At 47.4% G+C, this 25,820-nt stretch overlaps 1 protein-coding gene across 1 annotated transcript in view; it reads right to left on the reverse strand.

Moving 5' to 3' along the window:
- Positions 1–14,819, reverse strand: part of LOC147693133 (coiled-coil domain-containing protein 3-like) — a 161,167-nt gene extending 146,348 nt beyond the window's left edge. Inside the window, exon 1 of the mRNA XM_086936889.1 lies at positions 14,272–14,819. Within this exon, the coding sequence (XP_086793015.1) occupies positions 14,272–14,654 (383 nt within the window). The 5' untranslated portion in view covers positions 14,655–14,819. The remainder of the gene's footprint in view (positions 1–14,271) is intronic.
- Positions 14,820–25,820: the final 11,001 nt, after the last annotated feature.

Consider the following 25,820-nt stretch of genomic DNA (forward strand, 5'->3'; position numbering starts at 1 on the left):
GTGTCGTCCAGGGCGTCAACTAGTCAAAAGCATCAGCGATGCTTCAATGGAATGAATGTAGCAAGTCACCGAAAATAGACAGGGGAAGAGGGAAGGGTGGGGGGTAATGGGAGAGGAAGGAACTTACAACCTCTAGTAGGAGATCCTAAGGAGGGGGTTTATGGCAGAAAATAAAGGGTGCAACAGTATCCCAACAAACAATTTCACAAATTTAGTGCACAATTGCAATAAAACTAAACACTCAGGGCCCGATTCACAGAACTAACTTAAGACAAAATCCTAAACTTACTACCATTTTGGTATTCACAGAAGGCACTTACTCATTTCGGTATTCACAGAAGTTAGGAGTCCTAACTTCAGGACTCCTAAATGCGTTCTGTGAATACCGAAAGTCTTAAAGTTAGGATTTTCCTCAGTTTAGGAGTAGTAAAGTTAGGAGTCCTAACTTTAGGACTCCTAAGTGCCTTCTGTGAATACCAAAATGGTAGTAAGTTTAGGATTTTGTCTTAAGTTAGTTCTGTGAATAGTGGCCTCAGAAAGGCATCATTGGAATGTCTGTTGTGAACGCGCTTGAGATGAAAGTGGCAGGGCCTGTGGACCATTCTAGAAAGACTAAGGCTACTCTGGTTACTTCTCATCTTGGAAAGCGGATATTCGACCCAACGCCACGGTTTCTCTCATTGAAGGTCTCTCGCCGATGCAAGCACTGGTGCATGCTGGCAGGCGCGCAACACCCATTGGACTCACCGGGCTTCACCCCCCTCCCCCGCCCCCCCTTCCCCGTCGTGTGGGGCAACCCGGGATGAGACAGATCCCGGGCACACACAGAGATGCACCCGAACGTTTCACAGGTCTTTAAAAGACCATTTGAATGTTAATTTGGCCTTGCAGTTGTTTCACCCCTTCCAAGAGCCCCTGCAGCTCCACTCTGCCTACTGATTAAAGGTCCAGCCCCCCCCCCCGAATTTTTTTCTTACCTCCCCCCCCTCACCCCCCCCCCCCCCCCCCCCCCCGATATTTGGCTCTAGTAGTAGCGCCCCTGCATGCTGGGTGTCTCTGCTTTGTTTCTTCCCAAGCGAAACCCAGAGTCTGCACCAGAGCCAGACAGCTTCTGGCTGGACTTTTGAGGACGCTCAACAATCTCTCTCCCACCGACGCCATGTGTGAACTTGCTCCAATAAGAGGCGGTGCACATGGTGTGAACATGTATGGGTCTAACTTAAAATCGGCTCCGTATAGAGAGAACGGTGGATTTGTATCAAATTGTCCGTTCTGGACAGGAGTGGGCACTTATTAGGAGAGGCCAAAAAGTGAAAAATGTGCGTATAAATCAGTTTACAGCAGAAGATTCAAGTGGTGTGTTGTTTTGATCACAATTATAAAGCGCTTTCGCTGTGTTGCTAGTGAGGAGCTACATAACCACAGCACACAGCCGGAACGCCCATCTGCTAAATGCTAAATGCGCTCAAACGCCTCCATGAAGGTCGCAGAGGGGGTTTCTGGGCAAACTGCGCTTCTCTTAGTGGTGCAAGTTGTTCACTTCATTGTAGTGCTGGTGCAGTGTGACTGTAGTAACGTAACTACTGCATTAGGAAAGTCCCAGCGCTTCCAGCGCGATGCCCTAGTGAGGGCTTTACACCCTTTCAGTGAGTTCTGTTCTTGTATCCTTTCATTTACATCAGAACGTGGGCAGCTTCACGCTGCCGTTTTCATCCGGAAAAAAATGACTCCATTTACTCGGACCAGGTGTCCACAAAGTATGTTAAGCAGGCGAAGGTTTTACTACTGTGTAAAGGTACAGAACCGTGTAGAATCCCGCAGTAAAACCCAAGGAGGCTGTCAGGAGTGCGTACATCAAAGCAGAGATGCCCCAAGAGCTTGTGAGCGCACACAAACCGGTGACCTTGTTCCAATTCAAACTCCTCTCGGATCCTCTCCCACGGTGGAGGCGGTGAGAGATTTCTTCTACCAGTAAAGGGCGGCATTACATCTCTTTCCGTTGGTGAAAGTGGAAAGAAGGAATACCCCAAAACTTTCTGGGGTGCAGGGAAAGGGTTTCTGAACAGAGAAAAATGCTCCAGAATAGAGGCTGCCTTTCCGATGCTGAGTTGAATGGTGTGCAACTAAAACAAGTCACATGGCATTCCCAGGCTGAAGAAGGCTGGTAGCCAGAAACCGGTCCTTGGATGCTTGATTCCGGTCCAGGAAAGACATGGCTTGGTAGTTCGGACTGGACTGTTCCCATGAGGCACAGGGTCAAGGCTGATTTGCATATGGCCACTTCTGAACTGGAGTGGTGTGGAGTGCAAAAAAACGATGGATTTAGGCTCAGATCTGTGTACTGGGGTGAATGTAAGACATTGTTCTGCATTCTGTCCATCAACTGTGTTTTTTGCAATTTTCACCCCGAAACCAGTCCTTAGATGCGTGATTCTGGTCTAGGAAAGACATGGCTTGTGGGACTGCTTCTAGGCACACTGGTGAGGGCACTTTCCCACAAGTCGGTGCACAAGAGTGTTTAGACATATGAAGATGTATTAGTTCATAGTGACTCGACCTCTAATTATAACGGTTACATGTCTGGTCTTCCTTGCACATTGTCACTTCCTTTGTGGGTAGACGGGATAAGTGGACAGTGCACTTGTGTGTGTGTGGGTCTTTCTGTCTGTGTGTCTGTCTTTGTCTCTGTGCGCCTGTCCTGGCACAGGGTGGCCATTTCTGAGATTTAGATTTTCTGACTGCCACAGCACATCCATGACTGCCCCAGCACATGATTGTGAGTGTTGTGCACATGAAATAGAAGCGGCATAAAAGGGGCAGAGGCGCATTCAGTACTTCCTCAAAATGATAAGCAGATATTTCAGACAAATAAAGAGTATTCCCTTTTTGGAGAGAAATACATTTACTTTCGCAAAATGTAAGGCTGACATTTAGGGTTGAAATGTGTGTATTCTCAGAAGAAGTGAAACTGAAGTTTGGGGTTAAAGGATGTAGGTTCCATGTTATAGTTCACGCTGAAGCTTGATGATAATCCATGTGAGGTTGCAGTAGGCGTGTTAATGACGACTCTGAAGCCTGTGACGTCAGTGCGGTGTATCTGAGGGACAGCTCCATTGAAAAGTGACTGGCACCTGCTCTTCATGTGTGTCCTCAGCCCTGATGTGAGAAGGGACATCTCTTTGTAAGTGGGTAGGATGGGAAATGAAAGAATAAGACAGATGTGATAAGATACATCCTATACTTATTGATAATTGATGAGAGGGCCCAGATGATTCCAGCTGTTTACAAAACAATAATGCATTGCCTGGCACATTTTTACAATGTGACCTCATTTCTGTTCTTGGAAAGGGGGGGTGACACCCCTGAACACCCTTTGCAAAGTTTACCCTTGCTTGGCATGCCATGGACCCAGTGGATATATTCATTACTGCAAATATTTCCTCCTCTCACTAGATTTTAGTAGGCTCCGTTTCCCTCTGTAGCCAGAGTATTCTATTTCAACAGATGTGTCTTTGTGAATTCTGCTGTCAAACCTCTGGTGCCATGTAGGAAGCCGGCTCTATAGGTAGTACAGCCAGACGAGATATACCGTGCACAGAGTCCGCTAGTTCCCTTACGAGTGGACAGTGGCTTGCTCTAGCAAACCCAGGGTACTCTGTTAGGGGGCAATGTGGTGAGCAGCCGTAAGCTAATCACAGACATGTGAAACATCTGTACATACACAGTCAACACAGTAAAAAAATAATGCACACAATAAGGAGATCCACACCAATTTATAACAAGCATTTGCAATGCAATAGGTCTCATATTTGTAAAAGCTAAAGCTCTTGGTGTTGAAAATGACAATGTTTTGTACTTTTATTTTTTGTATGTAGTGGAATGGAGCTATTTGTATGGCGCTATTGCCATTTGGATGACCTTGAGTCGCTGAGAATCAGAAAATGGGAAATAGGTTACAAGGGAGCGGGCACAACAAGAGGGTGGACGGAGTGCTGAAACTTTTTAAACGCTCCCCCCAGTCACAGGTCTGGGTTTAATCCATTGTTCTTTTCCTCACTACTATGGCACCCCAGTTTGCAAACCAGTCTTGACCCTGTGCCTCATGGGAACGGTCTAGCCCGAACTGCCAGGCCAGGGTGTCCCTGGACCAGAAATAAGCATCCTGGGACAAGTTTTGGGGTATTACCCCTCATCAGCCAGGCTAGCTTGAATCGGGTGGCCCAGCAAGCAAGGGACCCACGCCTGGGCACACCCATGGCCACTTAGAGCAAACACAACAATATGATGGACGGAGTGCTGAAACTTTTCAACCACTCACCCACAGTCACAGATCTGTGTTTCATCCATTATTCGTTTGCTCACTGTGCCACCTCAGTTTGGACCCAGCTGTATGCAAATCAGTCTTGTCTCTGTTCCTCATAAGAACAGTCCAGCCTGAACTGCCAGGCTAGGTCCTTCCCGGACTGGAAACAAGGATTCCGGGACCGGTTTTGGGGTACTACCCCTCATCAGCCAGGCTAGCTTGAACCAAGTGGCACAACAAGAACTTACCAAAATCAGGTATTACTTTTGTATTTAAACAGTCAACACTTTTCAGAGGCTGTAAGATTATCTAATGAAAGGTAAAACAAATACAGCATACAAGTTCTTTGCAACAACGTATGAGACCAGCCTCCCGGACTTGAGGTGAGCATTGGGCAAGGTCCAAGGCAGCACCAGCAGGCCACCTCCAGTGGCACAAGCACCACCAGGATCAGTGGTGCAAAACAGCATCAGGCGCCCAGTGCAAGTCGAGGGGGATCGGTCTATGTGAGCAGATGCTGCAGTGTCGGACTGGGAGACCAGTTGGGCCGAATCAAAAGGAGTTCTCAGCCCTCACGATGCTCAGGCATGGGGGACACCTTTGATGCTCTTCTCCACGGGCGATGGGGGCGGAGGTATCCTTAAGCATTGGGGTTTTGTCACCGGGAGCAGTCATGGTAGATGGAGCCTACAAACAGATGTTGCAGGCGGTGTTGGGAAGCCCACAGCTGGGCAACCCCAGATGGGCTTTGAGCGAGGATGAGACAACTATGAAGCAACTTGTCGAGAATCGGTGAACAGGCCAGCAGGGCTGGTGCCAAGTCAGTTACTTTTTTGCAGTTCTTGCTTTTGTGGCTCTGCATTCCTCCTTCTTCTTGTCATCAAGATCTGTTTCTCCAGTGCCAGGAGCTCCCCAAAATACTAAGTTCAGGAGGTTAGGGGAGTGTAGGATAGTAGCCAATGGGCCACCTACCCTCGGGGTCACTATGCCACACATATGGCCACTTCCTGGGGGAGGTGGTCACAACCCTGTCCCAGAATTCCAGATTTTTCCATTACCAAAAATGATAACTTTGAAATGTTACCGCCACTTCTTGTAGCCCACTTTAGAGGCAGCAGTAGCCTGAGGGTGGACACACCTATCAGACTAGCTAATTCTCCGGCCAGTCCAGGTGCCAAATGGCTCTGGACAAAGGGAGTTAGCTTCTTCTCTGGTGAGATAAACTATATCTGTATACCAAAGGCGCCAGGCCTGCCTTGGAGTGCTTATCGGCAGGTCATCCTGTGGGTGGAGGTGTAGGAACTCACCTGGAGAGCAAAGGAACTCACTCTTGGGGATCAGAAACTCATCTCTGGTGGCTGGTTGGGTACCCAGTCAGTCAGCACACCAGATGCTGGTAGGTTTTAAGGAGGAACTGCAATGTAAGAATCTAGCCTGCACTCCTTGTGTTTTAACCAAATGTTAGTTTTTCTTAAGAAATTAGCGTTATGTTTGTGGGAGCTTCCCAGTGGGTCAGTTGTGCCCACAACTGTAGTTAAACTGCTTATCGGAGGCCTAGTATAAACTAGGTCTGAACCGGGAGCTCTCGCTTCGTGTCCCTAAGGTTTCAGAGTATGTAAGTTATGTTAGTGATGTTCAAATCAACTGTTATACAATAATTCATTCAACTCATTTTTTCAAAGATTGAAAGCTTATTTAGTAAACATTGTTACAGTGCATTACTTCAGTAATATTCACAAAAAATAATAATCATATAGGTTCAATTATCCATAAAGAATTCAAATTATTATCCACAAAATATACAGTAAACAAAATTTCACTTTTCCCAATGCATTTCGGGTCTACTCGACCCTTCTTCAGGGGAATTTCACGTGTAGCAACTAGCTCTGTAAACAGTATCAAGCACTTCAGTCCGATTTCAGGCACTGTTTGATGCTCCAAACAGTCAAAAAATGAAGTCAACCGATCCTACTGAATCCTGTGCTCGATCTATGGTCTGACGCGCTGTATTGAAAGTCGGATGTTAGCTCAGGCAGTGTCCCGTTCTGAATTCCAAAGTCGTTCCTTCATATGCGTGTCCGTGGACGTTACTCGAAGTTGTCACCCCCGATGGTGGAACCCCGCTCACTCTTCAACCTTTTCGTTGTTAGCGTCCCATGACCTCTGACTCCTGAATCACTTCAGGAGTCAGAGTCATGGGACGCTAACAACGAAAAGGTTGAAGAGTGAGCGGGACGCTAACAACGAAAAGGTTGAAGAGTGAGCGGGGTTCCACCATCGGGGGTGACAACTTCGAGTAACGTCCACGGACACGCATATGAAGGAACGACTTTGGAATTCATAACGGGACACTGCCTGAGCTAACATCCGACTTTCAATACAGCGCGTCAGACCATAGATCGAGCACAGGATTCAGTAGGATCGGTTGACTTCATTTTTTGACTGTTTGGAGCATCAAACAGTGCCTGAAATCGGACTGAAGTGCTTGATACTGTTTACAGAGCTAGTTGCTACACGTGAAATTCCCCTGAAGAAGGGTCGAGTAGACCCGAAATGCATTGGGAAAAGTGAAATTTTGTTTACTGTATATTTTGTGGATAATAATTTGAATTCTTTATGGATAATTGAACCTATATGATTATTATTTTTTGTGAATATTACTGAAGTAATGCACTGTAACAATGTTTACTAAATAAGCTTTCAATCTTTGAAAAAATGAGTTGAATGAATTATTGTATAACAGTTGATTTGAACATCACTAACATAACTTACATACTCTGAAACCTTAGGGACACGAAGCGAGAGCTCCCGGTTCAGACCTAGTTTATACTAGGCCTCCGATAAGAGGTTTTAAGGAGGCACATTTAAGGTGCCCTCCGTGTGCATGTATTACTCATTCCAACACTAGCATCAGTGTGGGTTTATTAATATGAGATGTTTGATACCAAACATCCCTATTTTCATCGAAGCCGTCATGTAGCTGGGGAACTCATTTCTACCAGTGTCCAGGACATGATTGTGAAATGTCTTCTCTAGTCACTTGTACTGGCAGCAATGGAACTGACCAGCGGAAGGGCATACCTGCTCATGCGGGGATGCTCTCACGTGTAGTACAGCAACCCTGCTGTAAGTCCTTCTGTAGGGGTGACTGCCCTACACTGCATGTAGTGTCTGTAGGGGTGGCACACAGGTTGTGCGCCATGCTGTGTTTAACTTATGTCTGTAGCAAGACACGCAGCCGGCAGTGGCAATTTGCATAAGCTCAGCGTGAGGGCCTTAGGGTGACACAATTTGTGCTGCCACCCTAGGGACCATCTTTAGTGTCACAAGCCTGAGCTACAAGGGGTACCATTTACTTGAGAACTTTCAGAGGGTACTAAAGATATTGCCAATTTCGGGGAAACAATTGTACAGTTTTGGAAAGAGATCTGGCGCTGAGGGCCTGGTTCGCAAGAGCCCACTGCACTTTCAATCGAAATCACATCAAATACCAGCCAAAAAGAGGGGATGACCATGCCAGTATCTAGATCACCTAATGGATACAATGCTTGCTGCTGGGATCTGCAGGTCGCTGGTTAAAGCATTGGTAAAAGTAACTCAGCCTTCCATGCTTAATGCACTCAATACCTTCAAACGGCATCATTTAAAACATATGGAAATCACAAAGTGGGACATGACAAGCTATGTACGACACAAAATATTGTTACTTATTAATCATAACGTGTTACGTGTTAACAACTTCCATACATAGCATATGTACAGCATAAGAACTCATTGTCTACCACTTGCATTAAAGGGAATATAATCATCTGTTTCAATCACCCTGTTACTACGGGAGTCCACTACACACAACCCCATTGATTTCAAAACTAATTACGGACATTTTTATTTTCATTCCCATAGAAGGCTGCCAGGAATACCACACTCAGGGCTAGATTCACAGAACTAACTTAAGACAAAATCCTAAACTTACTACTTTTGGTATTCACAGAAGTTAGATTTTATTTTATCTTAAGTTTGTCCTAAAACAAACTTCAGAAAAACTTAAGACAGACTTAAGTTAGGATTTTGTCTTAAGTCTGTCTTAAGTTTGTCTTAAGACAAATTTAAGACAAAATCCTAACTTCTGTGAATACCAAAAGTAGTAAGTTTAGGATTTTGTCTTAAAATAGTTCTGTGAATCGGGCCCTTACTCATTTCAGTATTCACAGAACTTAGGAGTCTTAACTTTACTACTCCTAAACTGAGAAAAATCCTAACTTTAAGACTTTTAGTATTCACAGAAGGCATTTAGGTGTCCTAAAGTTAGGACTCCTAACTTCTGTGAATACCGAAATGAGTAAGTGCCTTCTGTGAATACCAAAATGGTAGTAAGTTTAGGATTTTGTCTTAAGTTAGTTCTGTGAATCGGGCCCACAGTAAAGTATAATTTCATTGGTTCCTTACAGTTGTATATAAATAAATTAGGATTAAGTTGTGTCTCCTTTAAAATGTCAATATCACAAGACCTTACTCGCAAGGAGAGCTGCAGAACAGCCTCCGATAACCAGTCATAGCAGAGAGGGAACCAGGCCTGGAGGCAGCTTGGTTTTCCTCTGAGTGCCACAGTCTGTGACTTTAAAAGAGAGACCGCACAACCAAATCTAGAGTACCTATGACACACACACACACACACACACAAGAGGCCGCCAAAGAGAGAGTATCATCAGTTTATCATGATGACTTCATTTGGCATTCACAAAGAATGCATCAGTCCATTTCTTCCAATAAAGACCTCTACTCGGGTCATTGTGGCTTTTGTAGTGTTTGTGATTATTCCGGGGAACTATATGGTTCATGTTGGTTTTTTGATGTCGTGATTTCGAGCTCACAGCGCACTGTTCAATTTGCTCATTCAGGCCACTGCCTATTAATTTAGCCCAAAAATCCAATGTTATGTGGTGAGTCCTGTGATCTCCACATGAAATAAGACACATGTTGTTGAAAAGCCACTTCAAATGATCTCAGGAAACATTTTTTCCACAAAATATGCAACAGGAGATTGACTAAGGATCCTTCTTCTAATATAGAATTTCTGTTTGCCAATCTGAGTAGCGAACGGTACTAATGTCATTTGTATGTTTTTACACTCTCTGCTACTTTCTGCAGTTCCTAATTTGCGTCCTTCATGTTGTAAAGTTTCCTATTTTTTCCCCTTCTGCATGGCATTATTTTTCTGTTCTATTTTAGCGGACCAGATTTTCAGGCAAGCCATGAATAGTTGAAACCAGAAGACAAAGAAAGTGATGGGGTCTTTTTCAAGTGACTATAGAGTTTGAGACACAGGTTTTCACTAAAATTGTAAGTACTTGACCATTTTCCCTGGAAGTTCGCTCAACGATACTGGAAGGTGGAACCCCGTGTGTCAATCTTTTCTTGTGAGTTTACCTCGGCAGGAGGAGTTTTCCACTGAAACGGGAGGTGTGTGAATGCATCTAAAGAGGTTTTTTTACACCAGATGGATGTACACAAACATTTTCTGGTAAATTAAACGTTTTTTCAGAGTCCACTTGATTAATTCTTCTCACAACAAAGGTTAAATAAGGAATTCCCATCACAAGAAACAGTTGAAATATTGTAAGAGTGACTTTTAAAAAACCTTTAACCCAGAGGTAAAGATGACTATGGGTGGGTGGGCACTGCAGTTATTTTACAGACAGAGCCAACTTCCTCTTCATGCTCTGAGCTATGTCTGGTCATTGTTGATGTAGACATTCTGGACATGGGAAGCAAAGCATGAGATGGCTGCAGCAGTCTTCGCCAGTCTGCTCATGACCTGCACATCTTTGTTTAATCAGATATGCTCTTGTTTTCAAGATATGTTTTGTAAGATTGGCTCGTGGGGCAAGACTTAGGGGCAGATTTACAAGCCCCTTGCGCCACTTTTACGCCGCAGTTACGTCACTTTTGTGACGCAGTGGCGGCGCAAACGATGCTCCATGGTGCTGGGTATTAACAACGTGATGCATCTCCCAGGTGCTTCACGTTGTAACGCCCTGCGCCACATGTAGGCGTTCCTGTGCAGGGGGGGGGCGTCCCTGCGCAGGAACGCCTCCCAAAAGTGGCTGAGTGAAATCTACAAGATTTCACTCTGTCACTTTTGGGCCCATGCTGCGTCAAAACCCTGCGCCTGCTTGAAGCAGCCGTAGGGATTGGCGCAGCATTGTAACAATAGGGTCCCCCAGAGCCTTGCTGGAGCTGCGTCGCGCTTGCGACGCAACTCCAGCAGTGCGCAGCTTTTATGGCACAGATGCGTGACGCATCTGTGCCGTTTTTGCCCCATGGTGCGCCGCATTATAAATGCGGCGCATCATGGGTGGCGGAGCTGGCGCACAATAACTGGTGCATCCCTGTAAATCTGCCCCCATGTGTTTAATGTTATCTTACATGTTTTATACCTATTGGTCAATTTTCTTTCCTTGGTGGCTGAGGATGGGATTGGTGGCTCACGTATTCCCGTCAGGGTGGCATCGCATTTGTGCCTGTGGACGGTGTGTCTGGGGCTGCACACTTATTGTTCTGGAAGCACACGTGTAGGTCGACGGGAGGCAGCCAGGGACCCTCAATAACATTCAAACATCTGGTAACTGTTTGTGTTCGTTATTAATGGGATTTCGGAAGGGTGCGGGTGTCTGCAGATGTGTTCTTAATGTTAAGGTACTTTATCCTCTTCATACCATGCGCCTTTGGGATGCAAACCTTGGGGTCTCACTGCTGGTTTTGCTGCCGGCTTGTTCTGTGACATGAAAGAGGGAAGCTGCCTTCTCGTGCTCGATACAACACTTATGTCGAAGCCCTGGGTGCAGCCAGGTGCAGACACATATACATTTAAAGTTAGGCGCGAGACCGAACATAGAAACAGTGAACACCAGGGAGTCCACCTGTGTCTATGTCATGGTTCACACGAGGGATGTGCCCTGCGTATGTGTATGCGCTGCTCAGAGGAAGAGATTGAAGCCTGCAAGGTATGGGTAGTGAAGAGAGCTTTGGGAAAGGAAGCAGAAACATTCAATCCTGCCGAAGGGGTGGAGCGGTGCCCACGTCACTGCCCATATTCACCAGAATTTCCTGTTTCCAATACCCTACAAAAAATGTGTGTGGTAATGTTTTTGGTGCTCGAACTTTGAAAATCACGGCTTCTTCCTCTGACTAAACTGTGTGATCCTGGACAAATCCCATTATCGCCTGTGCCTTGTTTGGCTTCTATGGTGATTTATCAGTAGCGCTTAGTAAACGTCGGCTCTAGGTGCAAATATAACATATCTACACTCGTTTGTCTCAGAGAGTGAGGGGTGTGAAAGGCTGTAGCAGGCCTGCTGCAGAAGCCATGGCATTGAAATAGATGTATGCCCTGCAGCTGTGATGTCATCGCCACATGTTGCATTACTTAATCCTGAAAGGTTTCAATGCAAACATCTTGTGACCGCAGAAGTCTTACTGAATTAAAGTTCTGGCATGTGACAAATCCCATATTTCACCCGACGGGCGCAGAATGTTAACATATGGCGGAGTGGAGTCCCGGAGCACAGGTTTTCGTGACATTCGTCTAGGAATTTTGTTTACATTGTATGTTACAGCAAGGTATAAACTATAGGGAGGGGGAAGTCCCATTAGGGGATTTCATGGAGAGATTTAGAGTTTGTAATCTGAGTATTCTGGAAGAAAGAAGAGGGTGAAATTATACTTTAAATATATAAATGCACTATTAGTTTAAAACAGTTATTGGAGAGAGGGGGATATGAGAGAGATGTATACATCACGGGGAGATAAAGAATAAAGGTTATAAGTGGAGACTTATAGAGCACTTTATCATAACATTTTCAAAGCCACTGAGTACCTATTACAATGGCACTCATTTATCGACCCCAGAAGGATGAATGATTGAATGCATCTGCAGGGATAAGAAGGTGTAGCATTTGCATTATACAAATATTTCTGCAGGGAATGCATTAATCCACCAAGCTTTTGTAATGCCACGATGAACATGAGGGGAGATAGAGGGGGACTTTTAAATACCCAAACCGTATAAGTAGAGTAGATCAGAAGGAGGGGAAGGTCAGAGACAGACATGTATATATCCCAAGAGTATAAATACAATAGAGTGAGAGTCGGAGATATGAGAGAGACACCTCAATACCAAAGGGTATCAACACAGATGAGGAGTTCAGCATATTTCAGTGATCGTCTGATGGCAGAAAAATATCTTTTTTTTGGGGGGGTGTACAGAAATAACAAAAGGATGACAATGTACAGAACGAGAAGGCAATGAAGGGCGATAAACCACATCCATGATGGACAGTATAAGAAGCGGATGCTGAATACGAGGAGGTGACGACCAGCAGTACGGCAAAGCCACAATATCAGTTCTGATAAGGCAAGGATGCGCAGTGGGGGAAGGTGAGATACAATTACTGAAGCTAAAGGCAATTATTGTGCCACAAAGAAGATGGCGGTATGATGTGACAATGGAGGACACTATAACATGACAATAACACAATGTACAGAGTGACACGGTTCTGATGTGCAGATTGGAAACATAATGGAGCAAAGTTTGGCAAGGAAACAGCAAAGGTTATGACAAGGTGTTCGTCTACAAAATGACCGGAGCCAGGGTGCAGTATGACAAGACAATGACTGAATGAGGAGGTGACAATGTACAGTTTGACAAGACAACTGTGTGTGACGGACAAGATAATGCACAATACACCTAGGAGACTATGTAGTGTATGACAAGGCGACGGTGTACAGTATGACAACACCACAATGTGAAGAAAGAAGGCACGGTTCCAGTGTGCAGACTGAAATGAGAGCTGTGTACAGCATGACAAGGTGCAAACATACAAAAGGATCAGGTTGTGACGTACACTATGGCAAGAAACAATGTTCAGTATATTATAACGAGGAACACTGTGGCAAGGTGTCAGTGCTCTGAGTGACAAGGGGACAGCGTACAGTATGTGCAACAAGACAATGGAGTGTGATGGAAAATGAGATATTGCACAATACAACTAGGAGACAAAGCAGAATTTGACAAGGGGGTGACATGCAGCATGCCAGGAGGACGACAAACACCTTGTGACAGTGTAAAGTGTGCTCGGACAACAATGTACAACATGACAAAGCAAAGGAGTGGTTGTGTCAAGGGATCGATGCACAGTATGGCTGGGCGGTGAGGAACAGGATGGCACAGTGTTTCTGCACTCTGGGAAATGGTGATAACACACTGCACGAGGAGGCAGGGGATGTAGTACAGAAAGGAGGGGATGCACCGCATGGAAAGGCGATGACGTATTCTATGGCAAGAGGATGTACACTATATCCAGACGACTGAACATCACTTGACAAAGAGACAATGTATAGAACGATACGGTGAGGTGCACAGCACGGCAGTGCGATGACGTACCAAGAGAAGGGGCTGGCAAACACCAAGACAAGAACAGAGCACTCACTGTCATGAGGTGGTAACGCATGGCGATGAAAAGGAGATGAAGTACGGTTTGGCAATGATACATCATACAGTACGCCATATACACTTCTTTATTTTATACGTATTATGTGTAATGGTGTCTCCACTATAATTTGTTTGTTCTACCAAAATGTGTCTCATACAAAAAATTTACTCTGCCTGCGCCTTTTTGTTTCATGTTGTACGTCCTTCCCACTAAGTTGGATAAAGGCTTGTGTCCCACTTTATTTGTTTCTTGCTGAATTTTGTGTATATTTAAGCAACTATATATTAAAAACACCTGTCCGGCTGGACAGCTGTAAAATGATTGGGTCTATATTTATTGTTTGCTCTCAATAATTCTTGTCTAGGGACCACTGTCTTTAGATATAATACCACAGTGACATGTAGCACAGTGAGGAGGTGACGTAAAGCGTGACAGCACAGTGACGTGTAGCGTGACAGCACCCTGGCCCAGGCTCACCTGAGGAAGAAGTAGTAGGAGTGGTTCTCCACCACGGTGTAGGAGTGGCAGGGCAGGTACCCCAGGCCCGTGACGTTGAGCCGGGAGCCCCCCGGCACCTCCAGCATGCTGCCCCAGGCCTGGTCGCACAGCAGCTCGATCTCGGCCGAGTAGAAGAGCTCCGAGTCGTACTGCCAGGGCAGGTAGTTGTGCACGCTGTAGGTGTCCCGGTGCAGGGCCAGCACCCGGGCGAAGACGATGGTTTCCACCAGCTCCGCCCTGCAGGCCTCCGTCTGAGGCCGCCAGTCGTGGGGCAACTGGCACCCCCAAAGCAGCCCAAGGATGGAGGCCAGCCAGCAGAGGGCCAGTGCCCGCATGGTGCCACCCTCCACGGGCAGGGGCATCCAATGAACAGGGGAAGAGACGCGGATCTGCAGGAAGGGTCCGGTCTGGGGTGTTCCAGGAAGGGTCCGGTCTCGGGTGTTCCAGGAAGGGGTCGGTCTGGGGGGCTCCAGGCAGGGTCCAGGTGGCTGCAGGTCTGAGCTGGAATAAATGGATGGATGGATGGATGGATGGATGGATGGATGGATGGATGGATGAAGGAACGAGACCAGCTCTATCGGGCCATCTGCAGAGTGAACCGCCTTCTGGCCTCACAACCCCGGCTTGCCCTGGGAACGAAGTGGATTCCCCTCCTAGACCCCAGATGGCAGTCAGTGGGCACTCTCCAGTCTGTCTGTCCCTTCTCACAGGGCGCCCGGGCAGTCTCAGGCGTCGAGCATCCTTCAGTGCAAGCCAGGAGCAGAGATGAAACCACGGACCTTAGACGGAAGGCTGCCGATGAAACAGCTGCCGGTGCTGGGGTCGGCTCGCCCTAGGAGTCAGCCAGTGTGGTGTGGGCATGCACCCTTCTGCGGGAGACAGGGCCCCCCAAACCTCGAGCACACCCCATTCACTGCCCTGTCCTGAAAGGGGGTGCTGTGCTCGGGCACTGGCTGTCCTGCCCTGAACGCACCCTGCGGGGGCAGCCCTTCCTGTCCTCGGGCACTTGAGGGGTCCTACCACTGCCCACCTCCTGCGGGGGCAGCCCTTCCTGTCCTCGGCACTTGGGTCGAGGGTTATGAGGTCCTGCCCCTGCACACCTCCTGCGAGCCCAGCCCTTCCTGCCTGCAGGACAAAGGGGATGCTTGTGCGAGGACCACCTCCCCGTGAGGCTGCAGCGAGGCAGGACCCGGCTCTGGCTGGGCCTCGTCACAGCCCCTGGAAGGCTGCAGATTCCTAAAAAAACACAGGATCAGTTTTCCAAGCCCGATGTGGAAGGAGGGGGGGGGGTTCGTCCACTTTCGGCAGCCGTGGAAATGGGATTTCCTGAGTCAGCATCTCTGGGAGGCTCGTGAACAATGCAGTTCGGAAAAGCCTTTCTGCGCTGAGGTGATGGGACATGCTTTCTGTTCACAACGAGTTCATGAACAGGTACAGCGTAGATTTTGTGCCTTTTCATCCACATTTAGAGGAGAAAGAAGAAGCAACACCCTTCAAAGTGTTTCTTACTCAAATTTCCAAAATCTGCAATGATTTAGGGCTCGGTCCACAAAAGTAATCTGAGACAAAATCCTAACTCTATGACGTTCGAATTCACAAGAGGTATTTAGGAGTAGCAAAGTTACTATTCCTAACTTTACTACTCCTAAATGCCCTTTGTGAATACCGAAAGTCGTAAAGTTAGGATTTTGTCTCAGATTACTTTTGTGAATTGGGCCCGTAGGGGCAGATTTATGTTAACTGGCGCATCCCGAGGGATGCGCCAGTTAACATGCGCCACAGTGCGCCACAGCTACGCCACCCATGGTGCGCCGCATTTATGATGCGGCGCACCATGGGGCAAAAACGGCACAGATGCGTGACACATCTGTGCCGGAAATGTGGCGCATTGCTGGAGTTGCGTCGCAAGCGCAACGCAGCTCCAGCAATGCTCTGGGGGGGCCTATTCTTTCAATGCTGCCTCAAGCCTTACGCCTGCTTCAAGCAGGCGCAGGGTTTTGACGCAGCATTGCCCTGAAAGTGACTGAGTGAAATCTCATAGATTTCACTCAGCCACTTTCAGGAGGCGTTCCTGCGCAGGAACGCCTCCTCATGGCGCAGTGCTGTACAACGTGACGCATCTCCTAGATGCGTCACATTGTAAATAGGGTGCAGGGATGCGCCACGTTTCCGTGCCGTTGCGTCACGCAACGGCAGCGTAAACGTGGCGCATACCCTTCAAAAATCTGCCCCTAAGTGTTTTCAGAAAAAAAGGTTTAGAAGACCCTCGTTGTATTCAAATTTATTTATTATGTTTTGGCTCTCGAAGAGGGCCACATAAAATATACAATAAACAACAACAAATGCACAAGAAATCAAAATGTTTGAGGAACAAGCTTCAATCCACAATAGATACACACAAAAAGATAATCTACCAAAGGTCGGACAGACAAAACATCTCCAGGTACATATTAATAAATAGCTAAAAATCCTTTAAAAAAGTTAAAAATATGGAAACAGAACATTTCGTTCGGAGGGCAATAAAGTGCATGAAGAAAGCCCTTTAAAGTGACAATGCCAAGGCGGAGACAAATTACTTTTAACCATCGATTGCGCAAATTACGGAGCATGGGACAAATTAATAAAACATGCATACAGTCCTGGGTGCTCAATTTACATAAATTGCACAAAGCAGAGGAGCCATACCATTTGGATAACAGTAGATTTAGTGGAATTAAATCATAACGTAACAAAAACCAAAATCTACGAATACCATGCGGTAGATTCCATAAAGCATAGGGTTGTGGCCGCTTCAACATATAGGAAGTAATGAGAGGTTCCACGTTCCTTTTATCACCAATTGACTTTTTATCAGTGAGAAAACAAAACTCCCACAATGCCTCCTTTAGGACAAGTTTTAACTGTAAGGGAGAATAGGAGAACAGAACACTTTCATCTAGTTTAAGTAGCGTTACAGCCCTTCTAAAGTTACTTACAAGTTTAGAGAACTCTTTGAAATTGCCCAATAGTTCACTTCTAAGGAGGGCTCGCATGGTCCCTACTCCCGCTCTAGCCAAACTGGCCACCCATCTTATTAAGGCACATAGACCCTGTACCCAGGTACTCCTGAGTCCAAAGTCAAGCCTGCAAGCGGCTAGTGGGCAAGCAGTGTTTAGGGCAGAGAGTGATCATAAGAGTTTCCCCTCAATCTTGTGGCAAAAGTCCCAGTTTTTCACCTCTATTAGTTCAATACCATACAAAATAGTTGCGGGAATTTTTGCTCTACAAACTTCCAGAAGACTGGAAAAATGCCTTTTCCCCGTTGCCTGGTATAGAGACTTTAAACCATTGCCATGGGTAAGAGCCTTGCGGGAGCAATGCTCTATATGGAGCTTCTCACTCAACCTAGCCGTAAATATTTTTCCCAAAAAAGTAGTTTTTGCAAGGATCACTAACAAAGCAATGACGTATTCCAGCTCTTGTGAAAGTGAATTGAAAAGGCGGCTACAGCAGTTTTTACCCCTCCCCCCCACTCTTGCCATTCCCAGCGCTGTCCTCACTGCATCCGGCCTCAGAGGTCAGTCTCAGGGGTCGGTCTCAGGGTCCGGCCTCAGGGGTTGGTCTCAGGGGTCGGTCTCAGTGGTCGGTCTCAGGGGTCAATCTCAGGGTCTGGCCTCAGGGGCAGTCTCAGGGGTCGGTCTCAGGGGTTGGTCTCAGTGGTTGATCTCAGGGTCTGGCCTCAGAGGTCGGTCTCAGGGGTCGGTCTCAGGGGTTGGCCTCAGAGGTCGATCTCAGGGGTCGGTCTCAGGGTCCGGCCTCAGAGGTCGGTCTCAGGGGTCGGCCTCAGAGGTCGATCTCAGGTCGGTCTCAGGGTTCGGCCTCAGAGGTCGGTCTCAGGGGTCGGCCTCAGAGGTCGATCTCAGGGTTTGGTCTCAGGGACCAGTCTCAGGGATCATGTGAGTGGCAGCAATACGTACAGCACCCTGACATCTATGTTGGACAATTAGAGCATGCCATGTTGGTGGGTGCGTGCTCTAGTTGTCCTGCTCTCGCTGCCCTCATGTACGTAAGGGAGCTGCGGTGCGGACGTGCCACTGGCGCGCCAAAGGCAAGCTCGTCTGCATCCGGAAGCATCCTGGAAGTGCTCAGCACCAGCCACTATGTCAATCGTATGTCAGCCAACAAGCACCGTATCTGCTTTGATAGGGCCTCTTTACTGCACATGGCTCCTCCAAGGAAATGGTCGGCATGCTGGTCGCCGGGCACTCCCTGTGAAGAGTTTTGAGCCCCAGCTGTGCATGGACCCTAAACACACCGGCTCCCCCCTGGTTTACTCACAGTTTTATTATTGCTGGGGCTACACAGAAAGGGCAGATTTACGCTTCCTGGCGCATCACTGCAAATCAGCAGGGATGCGCCAGGAAACTTGCGACACGCATCTCAATCCTTGTGCCACCACGGATGTGCCGCATTTACGCGGCGCATCATGGCGCAAGGAAATGCAGATGCATGTCGTATCTGCTGCCGTAAGGTTGGCGCAGTGCTGAAGTTGTGTCGATTGCGCGACGCAACTCCAGCACTGTGCCAACACTGCCTATGTCTAACATGGTGCGTCAAGCCTTACGCCTTGTAGATTTCACTCAGCCACTTTTCCAAGGCATCACTGCGCCGGAACGCCCCCCCCCCCCCCCTGCGCCTGAGCGCCCACATGAAACCTGATGCAGGTTTCATGTGGTGCAGGGCTTTACAACGTGACGCATCTCCCTAGATTTGTCACATTGTAAATACCCCGCAGCATGGCAGTGGCTTTGGGGCACGTGTGCGCGCAACATGGGTGCACACCACCATTTCAGGGGTGCAACAGGATGTCCTTTTGACACCCTTGAAATTGCATGCACAACTTGCAAGTACCAATAGTTACTCGCAAAGTGCGCATGCAATTTCCCATTCATTCCTATTGGCCTGTAGGTCCATAGGAATAAATGGGAAGCCATTCCATAATTGCGACTCGCAATTTGCCAGTCGCAATTAAGGAATGTTTAGGAATCGCTATTTTTATAGCGATTCCTACATGGAGAGGCTTTTGCGAGTCCTTAATTGCGATTCCTTTTTTAATCGCAATTAAGGACTCGCAAAATCATACCTTGAGGCAGGTGCCCCTAGATCCCTGCAGAAAGTCGAACTTTTAATATTTGACTTACTTACTGATGAGAATCTGGACGTACTCTTCCTCACTCAGACTTGGTTGTCGGCCACGGCTAACCCCACACTTGCATTGGCCATCCCCTCGAACTACAGAATCCTAAGGAAGGATTGAGATACTAGTAGATGGGGTGGGACAGCAAACATATTTAAAAAAGAATATGAATGCTCATCTTTTGAGCTTGTAGGCCTCCAAGAGGCCAAAGCACTAGCTTTCTGCTTATCCCTCACTCCTAACCAGTCGCTGGCAGGGGTCCTTGTATACCCCCCCCCCCCCGGCCCGGCCAGCAGGTGCCTGCGCACATTGGAAAGCGCACTGGCACCGTGGGCAATGAGGTATGCCCACGTCCTGGTACTCAGTGATTTTAATGTCCACTTAGATAATGCATCAGGGCAAGAAACCATCGCTCTTCTTGAAATTAGGAGCCCTCTGATGCTGCAACAAAAGGACTTCAGCCCCACCCACCGGGCCGGACATATTAGTAGTCTGCCGTTCGTTTGCTCTTAGCAGTGTTGAGTGCTTTTTTGCTCTCTAATTCTAGCTCTACAAATGCTTGTGCAACAGGACTTGGTAACAACAATTTCATGCTACCAATATGGCTAATTATATTTGCACATAGTGTCTAGACATTTCTAGTCCTAATATCCATGGCGTCTTGAACACCATATTCTAACAGGCCACTAAGTCGTTTGTTACATATCACGCCATTGCTCGGGTCCTTATGAACTGTGACATGCTAATAAAGTACTAGTGGTGGGTCCAAGTTGGTCCGCTAACTTTAGTCTTTGTTTTTTCTTTTCTTTGTCCACAGAGCGCTGCCTCACGCCCTGAGTTGTTACCAGGAGTGGTGAGCAGTCTTCCCGTATGCTCACGGGTAAGGATAGTGTTTATATTCTGAATTTTAGCATATCACTGTTAATGTGTAGAATAAGCATGGGCGAATTTTGCGAATCTGGCGTTCGCGAATTTAGCGAATTTGCGAACTCGCAATCCGCAAAATCCGCGAATTCCCACGAATTTGCGGATTTTTTTTTTTTTGTGTTCGCAAGTGTTTCTGCCAGTTCGCGAGGATTTGGTACTAGTTCGCAATTGCAAACTTACTTGTCGGCTCGCAACGGTCGCGACTATGTTGTTTCTACGTCTGGTTCATCATCACAGCATCCCAGCACCCTCTGTTTCACCACTGCCACCCTCTCTTTGACCCATGCCACCCTCTGTTACATCAATGCCACCCTCTGGTTCATCATCACTGTAGAAGATGGGGGGGAAGCAAGCACACCTGCCCTGCTTCAACTGACATGAATTAATTTGGGGTTAGTTTATTAACAACACCTGCCCTGCCCCAACTGACAATAATGAATTAGGGGCTAATTAATGTGTCACTGAATTTTAAGTTCCAGCCTGGCACCTGCTTGTCTGCTCCCTTAGCTGTAAATCAGGACCTTTGTGGCATACAGTTAAGGTCAGAGCAGGGTCACACAATAGTTGCAAGCAGGCAACCGAATTCTGGAGGGCCCCCTCAGGAAGCACAACAGGGAATCGTTACAAATCATGAGATTGACCTTTTGCACCTGCTCATTTGTTTTGCTTTTGCAAAAATCGTTTTTCGGTAATTTCGCGCTATTTGCGAGGCTCGGCGTCGTGCGAAACCGACCGCGGAAGCCGCCAATTCGTGCGAATGAGCTTTATATTTTTTTGCGGCGTGTTATTTCGCGAGTTTTTTTGCAGTATTCGCGAGCCGCTTGCAGCGCAACACGCGAATTTACCCCAAGGTCGAGTACGGGCGCGGCCATTTTGTTTGCGTGACGTATTTCCGTTTCCGCCTGCTATGTATAATCTCGCAAAGTAAGCGCATTGCGAGTACAAGTTCGCACGAGATCGCGAGGAAAATCGCGTGCGAACTTACTTTCGCGCTCGTGAACGGGCGGCCATCTTGTTTTCATTCATTTCCTGTGTCTGGGCATGGTGTTTATCTTCTTGCTATCTTTGCCATCCTTTGCTTGTTTTCAGTTTTTTTTCGAACGATTTTGCTTCTTATCTATCCCTCTCTTTTCCTAGCTGTATATTTTTGTCTTTTCTGCTATTTTTGTTTACTTTTAAACTACTTTTTTAAACTCTTTTCTTTTCTTCTTCCCTATCCCATTCCTTCTTAATTTTCTACTTCCTACCTTACCTGCCCAGACCATGGTGAAGCCAGGCGCCGTGAAGCTGCCCAGGCACTTGAGGGACGCAGCGGCGGCGGGGAGGAGGAGTCCTGGACCCCGTGCCAGGACAGCATGCGGGCGATTGAGGGGGGAGCAGGTGACGCGACAGGAGATCTTCAGCCCAGAGGAAGTGGGCGCGCTGGTCTACTTCGTCCAGCGCCGCCTGCCCAGGACCATCGCGGGAGGCGGCAGGAACGAGGCCGGTGGCTACAACATCCGGGAGCACCGGTAGCGGTGGCAGAAGGTGAGCTGGGCCATGTCCCAACTCTCCGGGGTCCAGCGCACCTACAGCCAGGTCACCCACCGCTGGACGGACGTCCTGGACAGGGAGCGCGACCTGCTGGACCAGCTCGGCTTGGAGATCCCCGGGCTTGGTTAGTAGTAGTAGCTATTTCATCACTCACTACTATGTTTTCTCCTGCTCTGTGTTGTTGTATTGCAAATATTTGTTTTTTACATGGAGCAACCCAATAATGCTGCTGACGATTACATTGTAGTTAAATTATATTTCAAAATCTTCTGTGCATTTCAGGTGCACTGCTCTCCTTCTCAGTGGCGTTGCTACTATGCTTATTTGTTTTCTATTTTGTGGTCTCATTGGCCTGAGTAACTATTATGTATGAGTGTACTTTACAGAACTGCGTAATGCTAGACACTAGGGGGCAGGTTACATTTACAAGCCCCTTGCGCCACGTTTACGTTGCCTTGCGTGACGCAACAGCGGCGTAAACGTGGCACATCCCTGCGAGTCATTTACAGCGTGACGCATCTAGGGAGATGCGTCACGTTATAAAGCCATGGGCCTGCGCCACAATGGGTGCGTTCCTAGTACGCAGGGTGGGCGGTCCGGCGGCTGTGCGCCTCGCAAAAGTGCCTGCGTGAAATCTACAAGATTTAACGCAGGCACTTCTGCGACGCTGCTACGTCAATTCAATTCCTTATGCCTGCTTGAAGCAGGCGTAAGGACTGACACAGCATGTTAAGTATTGGGTGGCCCTGAGCATTACTGGAGTTGCATTGCGTTGGCGACGTGACTCCAGCGATGCGCCGCTCTTATGTGACGAGATGCGTCACGCAAGTGCCTACCCTTGCGCCAGGGCGCGCCACATTGTTAATGAGGCGCATCTGCCTGGTCGCAAGGGTAGTTTTGCATGACCCATTTGATCTGGCGCATCTCTGGAGATGCGCCAGAACGCGTAAGTAAGTATGCCCCTAAGGGGCAGAATTGCAATTACCGTCGCATCCCTGCAAAGTAGCAGGGATGCGCCAGTAATTGTGCGGCCCGCTACCACCACCAAACATGGTGCGCCGTATTTGCAATGCGGCGCACCATGGGCCCAAAGCGTCACCGAAGCTTTACTGCTGGAGTTGCGTTGCAACGATGGCGCAGCTCCAGCAATGCTCTGGGGTACCCTATCTCCCCAATGCTGGGTCAAGCCGTACGTCTGCTTCAAGCAGGTGCAGGGTTTGTGTGACGCATCATTATCCTAAAGGTGACTGATTGAAATTTTGTAGATTTCCCTCAGCCACTTTTAGGATGTGTTCTAGCGCAGGAATGCCCTCCCTTGCGCCGGAACGCCCCCTGATGGCGCAGGGCTTTATAACGGGATGCATCTCCCAAATGCGTCACGTTGTTATAATATTATACGCCGCACCATGGCGCCTCTTTTGTTTAGCTGCTGCGTCACAAAAGTCACGCAAGAACGGAGCAAAAGAGCCGCAAGGGGCTTAAATCTGCCCCTTCCTTTGTACCCCTGACAATAAGAAAAATAGTGGCGGTGGATTGATAGTTTGACTATTTAAATGACTGGTTATGTAGCAGGCAACTGTTAGTGTTGTCACTGATCTGACTGAAATCACAATGGAGTTTGTCTGTCACTTTGCATCTTGCCTGCGGACTGCTGCCTGCCAGTCCTAGGTGAACCTTTCAGTACTTTGTTTAGTGAGTTACGTGACTTTCGAAGTCGCAGGTCCGCAAATCAATGAAAACTAACCCTAATCAATATAATTTCGCGGAAATATTTTGTTATTGTTGTTTTGAAATGTTTGATTTGGTTGACATTGACAAGCAACAATCATCCATGTTTTCTGTTCTTTCTTTCATGTTGTACGTCAGCTCTCCAGGGCGCGAGGGGACACACGGCGGATGCTGTTGAACAGGGCCAGGATCGGGCAGGCGAGGGCTCCTTTGCTGGCCCCAGTAAGTTTTCATTTTAGACTAGTACCTATTTTTCCTAGCGTTCCTCATTTGATTTTTTCAAAATCGTCTTTGATCTTCTTGTAGACTGTATCTAAATTCTTATCCTGCCTCTACTATGACTCCCTGTGGTATTACTAGATTATTCTTATTAGTCTGTCTGTGTAGCTAACTAAGATTGCACGGTTGGCGAAACTCCCATTCTAGTCAGCAATAGCTCTATCAACTTAGTGCAGTGCAGTCCTCTTGGATTGTCCATAATGTCTTTGGAAGTGTTCTATCTGCTTTGAAAATTCCCAACTATAAAATGTGAATGACCACCAAGAAGGAATAAGATACGACCTTTTGGTTTGGATAGGAGGACAATCCATACCACTACTGTTGCGGGGACAATTCTTCTGCAGAAACAGAACTATGGACAATAAATAGTGCATTGCTTATAAATTATAATAGGCGCTGTTAGAGTTTCCACATACCTCTGTGATAACAGACTTTGAACCCCCAATGTCCTTACTGACTGACTACATAGTGTGGCACAGTCATTTACCTCCCAAATTCATCGATGATTGATCCCCAATGATGATTATCCAACGTAGCTCAAGAGTACGGACTCGGAGTCAGAGTCAAGAAGTGTCAGAGGCATGGACTCATGCTTGCTAAAATTGCAAAACCTTTCGCTCAGTCACTCTAGTCTGGACCAAAAAACACAGAGTCTATTTAAGTTTAAAAGCTTTATTAAAAGTAAACACATTTATTAAAATGAAGTCATAATAAAAAAACTAAACGTTTAACTGAGAATTGAAAAGTGGTTAGTGCTGACGATTAATTGAAGACATTTCTTGTGGTCGAGCCGAGCTCTCACCTGGTTTCAACTTGATCTTGTTGTTAGAAGTCCATCTTCTGACTGTGAGGAGAAAAATGGTGCGTGTTAAAAAGCCAGCCTTCATCAGTTGTGCCAAAAAGTGCAGCAAGACAACACCCTTCCCTGGAAAAAGGGACATTTTTTTTTACTTTAGAGTAGACAGTCACAAATTACATTGTTTTCACATGTCTTCATTCCTAGACCAAATACTAGTGAGTGGTTTATTCTAACATTCTTAAATGTACTTTGTAGGTGGAACATCTGGTGGCGGGGCCAGCGCGGAGGTGGTGGTGCTCGACACGGAGGCGGAGGACAATTCTTCAGGATAGGAGGCGGCGGCTCCAGTGCCGGCTGTGAGAGTTGAGACGGTGGTGGTGGCGGGCAGAGGTAAGCTCTTATATATTCCTTACTTATTGAGATTGAAGACGTGGCTGGGAAGGAAAGAATATGAGATGCATGGCTGGGTGAATGATGAAGCAATGATTGGTGGAAGGACAACAGCCTGGGTGGGTGACACAGAAACTGTATGTGTCCATAATATACCTGGATCATGCTAATATCTGACTCTTAGATAGCATATGTGTATCTAGAGCAGGGGTACTCATAGTACGGCCCGCGGGCCGGTGGCGGCCCGGCAAGCCTTCCTTGGCGGTGCGCAGACCTTGCAGACAATCACTGCTCCCCCGGCCCCCACAGAGCAGAGGCTTTGTTGTATTTCACCTGTTAGCGCCCCTGCATCTCCACTCTGACAATCACTGCTCCCCCAGGCCCCACAGAGCAGAGTGGAGATGCAGGGCCACAAAGAGGTGAAATAGAACAAAGCCTCTGCTCTGTGGGGCCGGGCAAGCAGTGATTGTCAGGGTGGAGATGCAGGGGCGCTACAACAAACAAAGCCTCAATAATATGTTAATGGTCTTTTAAAGACTGTTAAGTACTTTGGTGTGGCTGTCTTTGTGTGCGGGTTGAGGAAGCTGTCTCAGCCCGGGCTGAAGGCTGACACAGACAGACACACACACAGTGAGATGACAGAGGGGGAGGGAGAGGGAGGGCAGGAGGAAGAGAGAGATGTAGAGGGAGGGCAGG

The sequence above is a fragment of the Lissotriton vulgaris genome, chromosome 9, assembly GCF_964263255.1.
Source record: "Lissotriton vulgaris chromosome 9, aLisVul1.2, whole genome shotgun sequence".
Taxonomy (NCBI): domain Eukaryota; kingdom Metazoa; phylum Chordata; class Amphibia; order Caudata; family Salamandridae; genus Lissotriton; species Lissotriton vulgaris.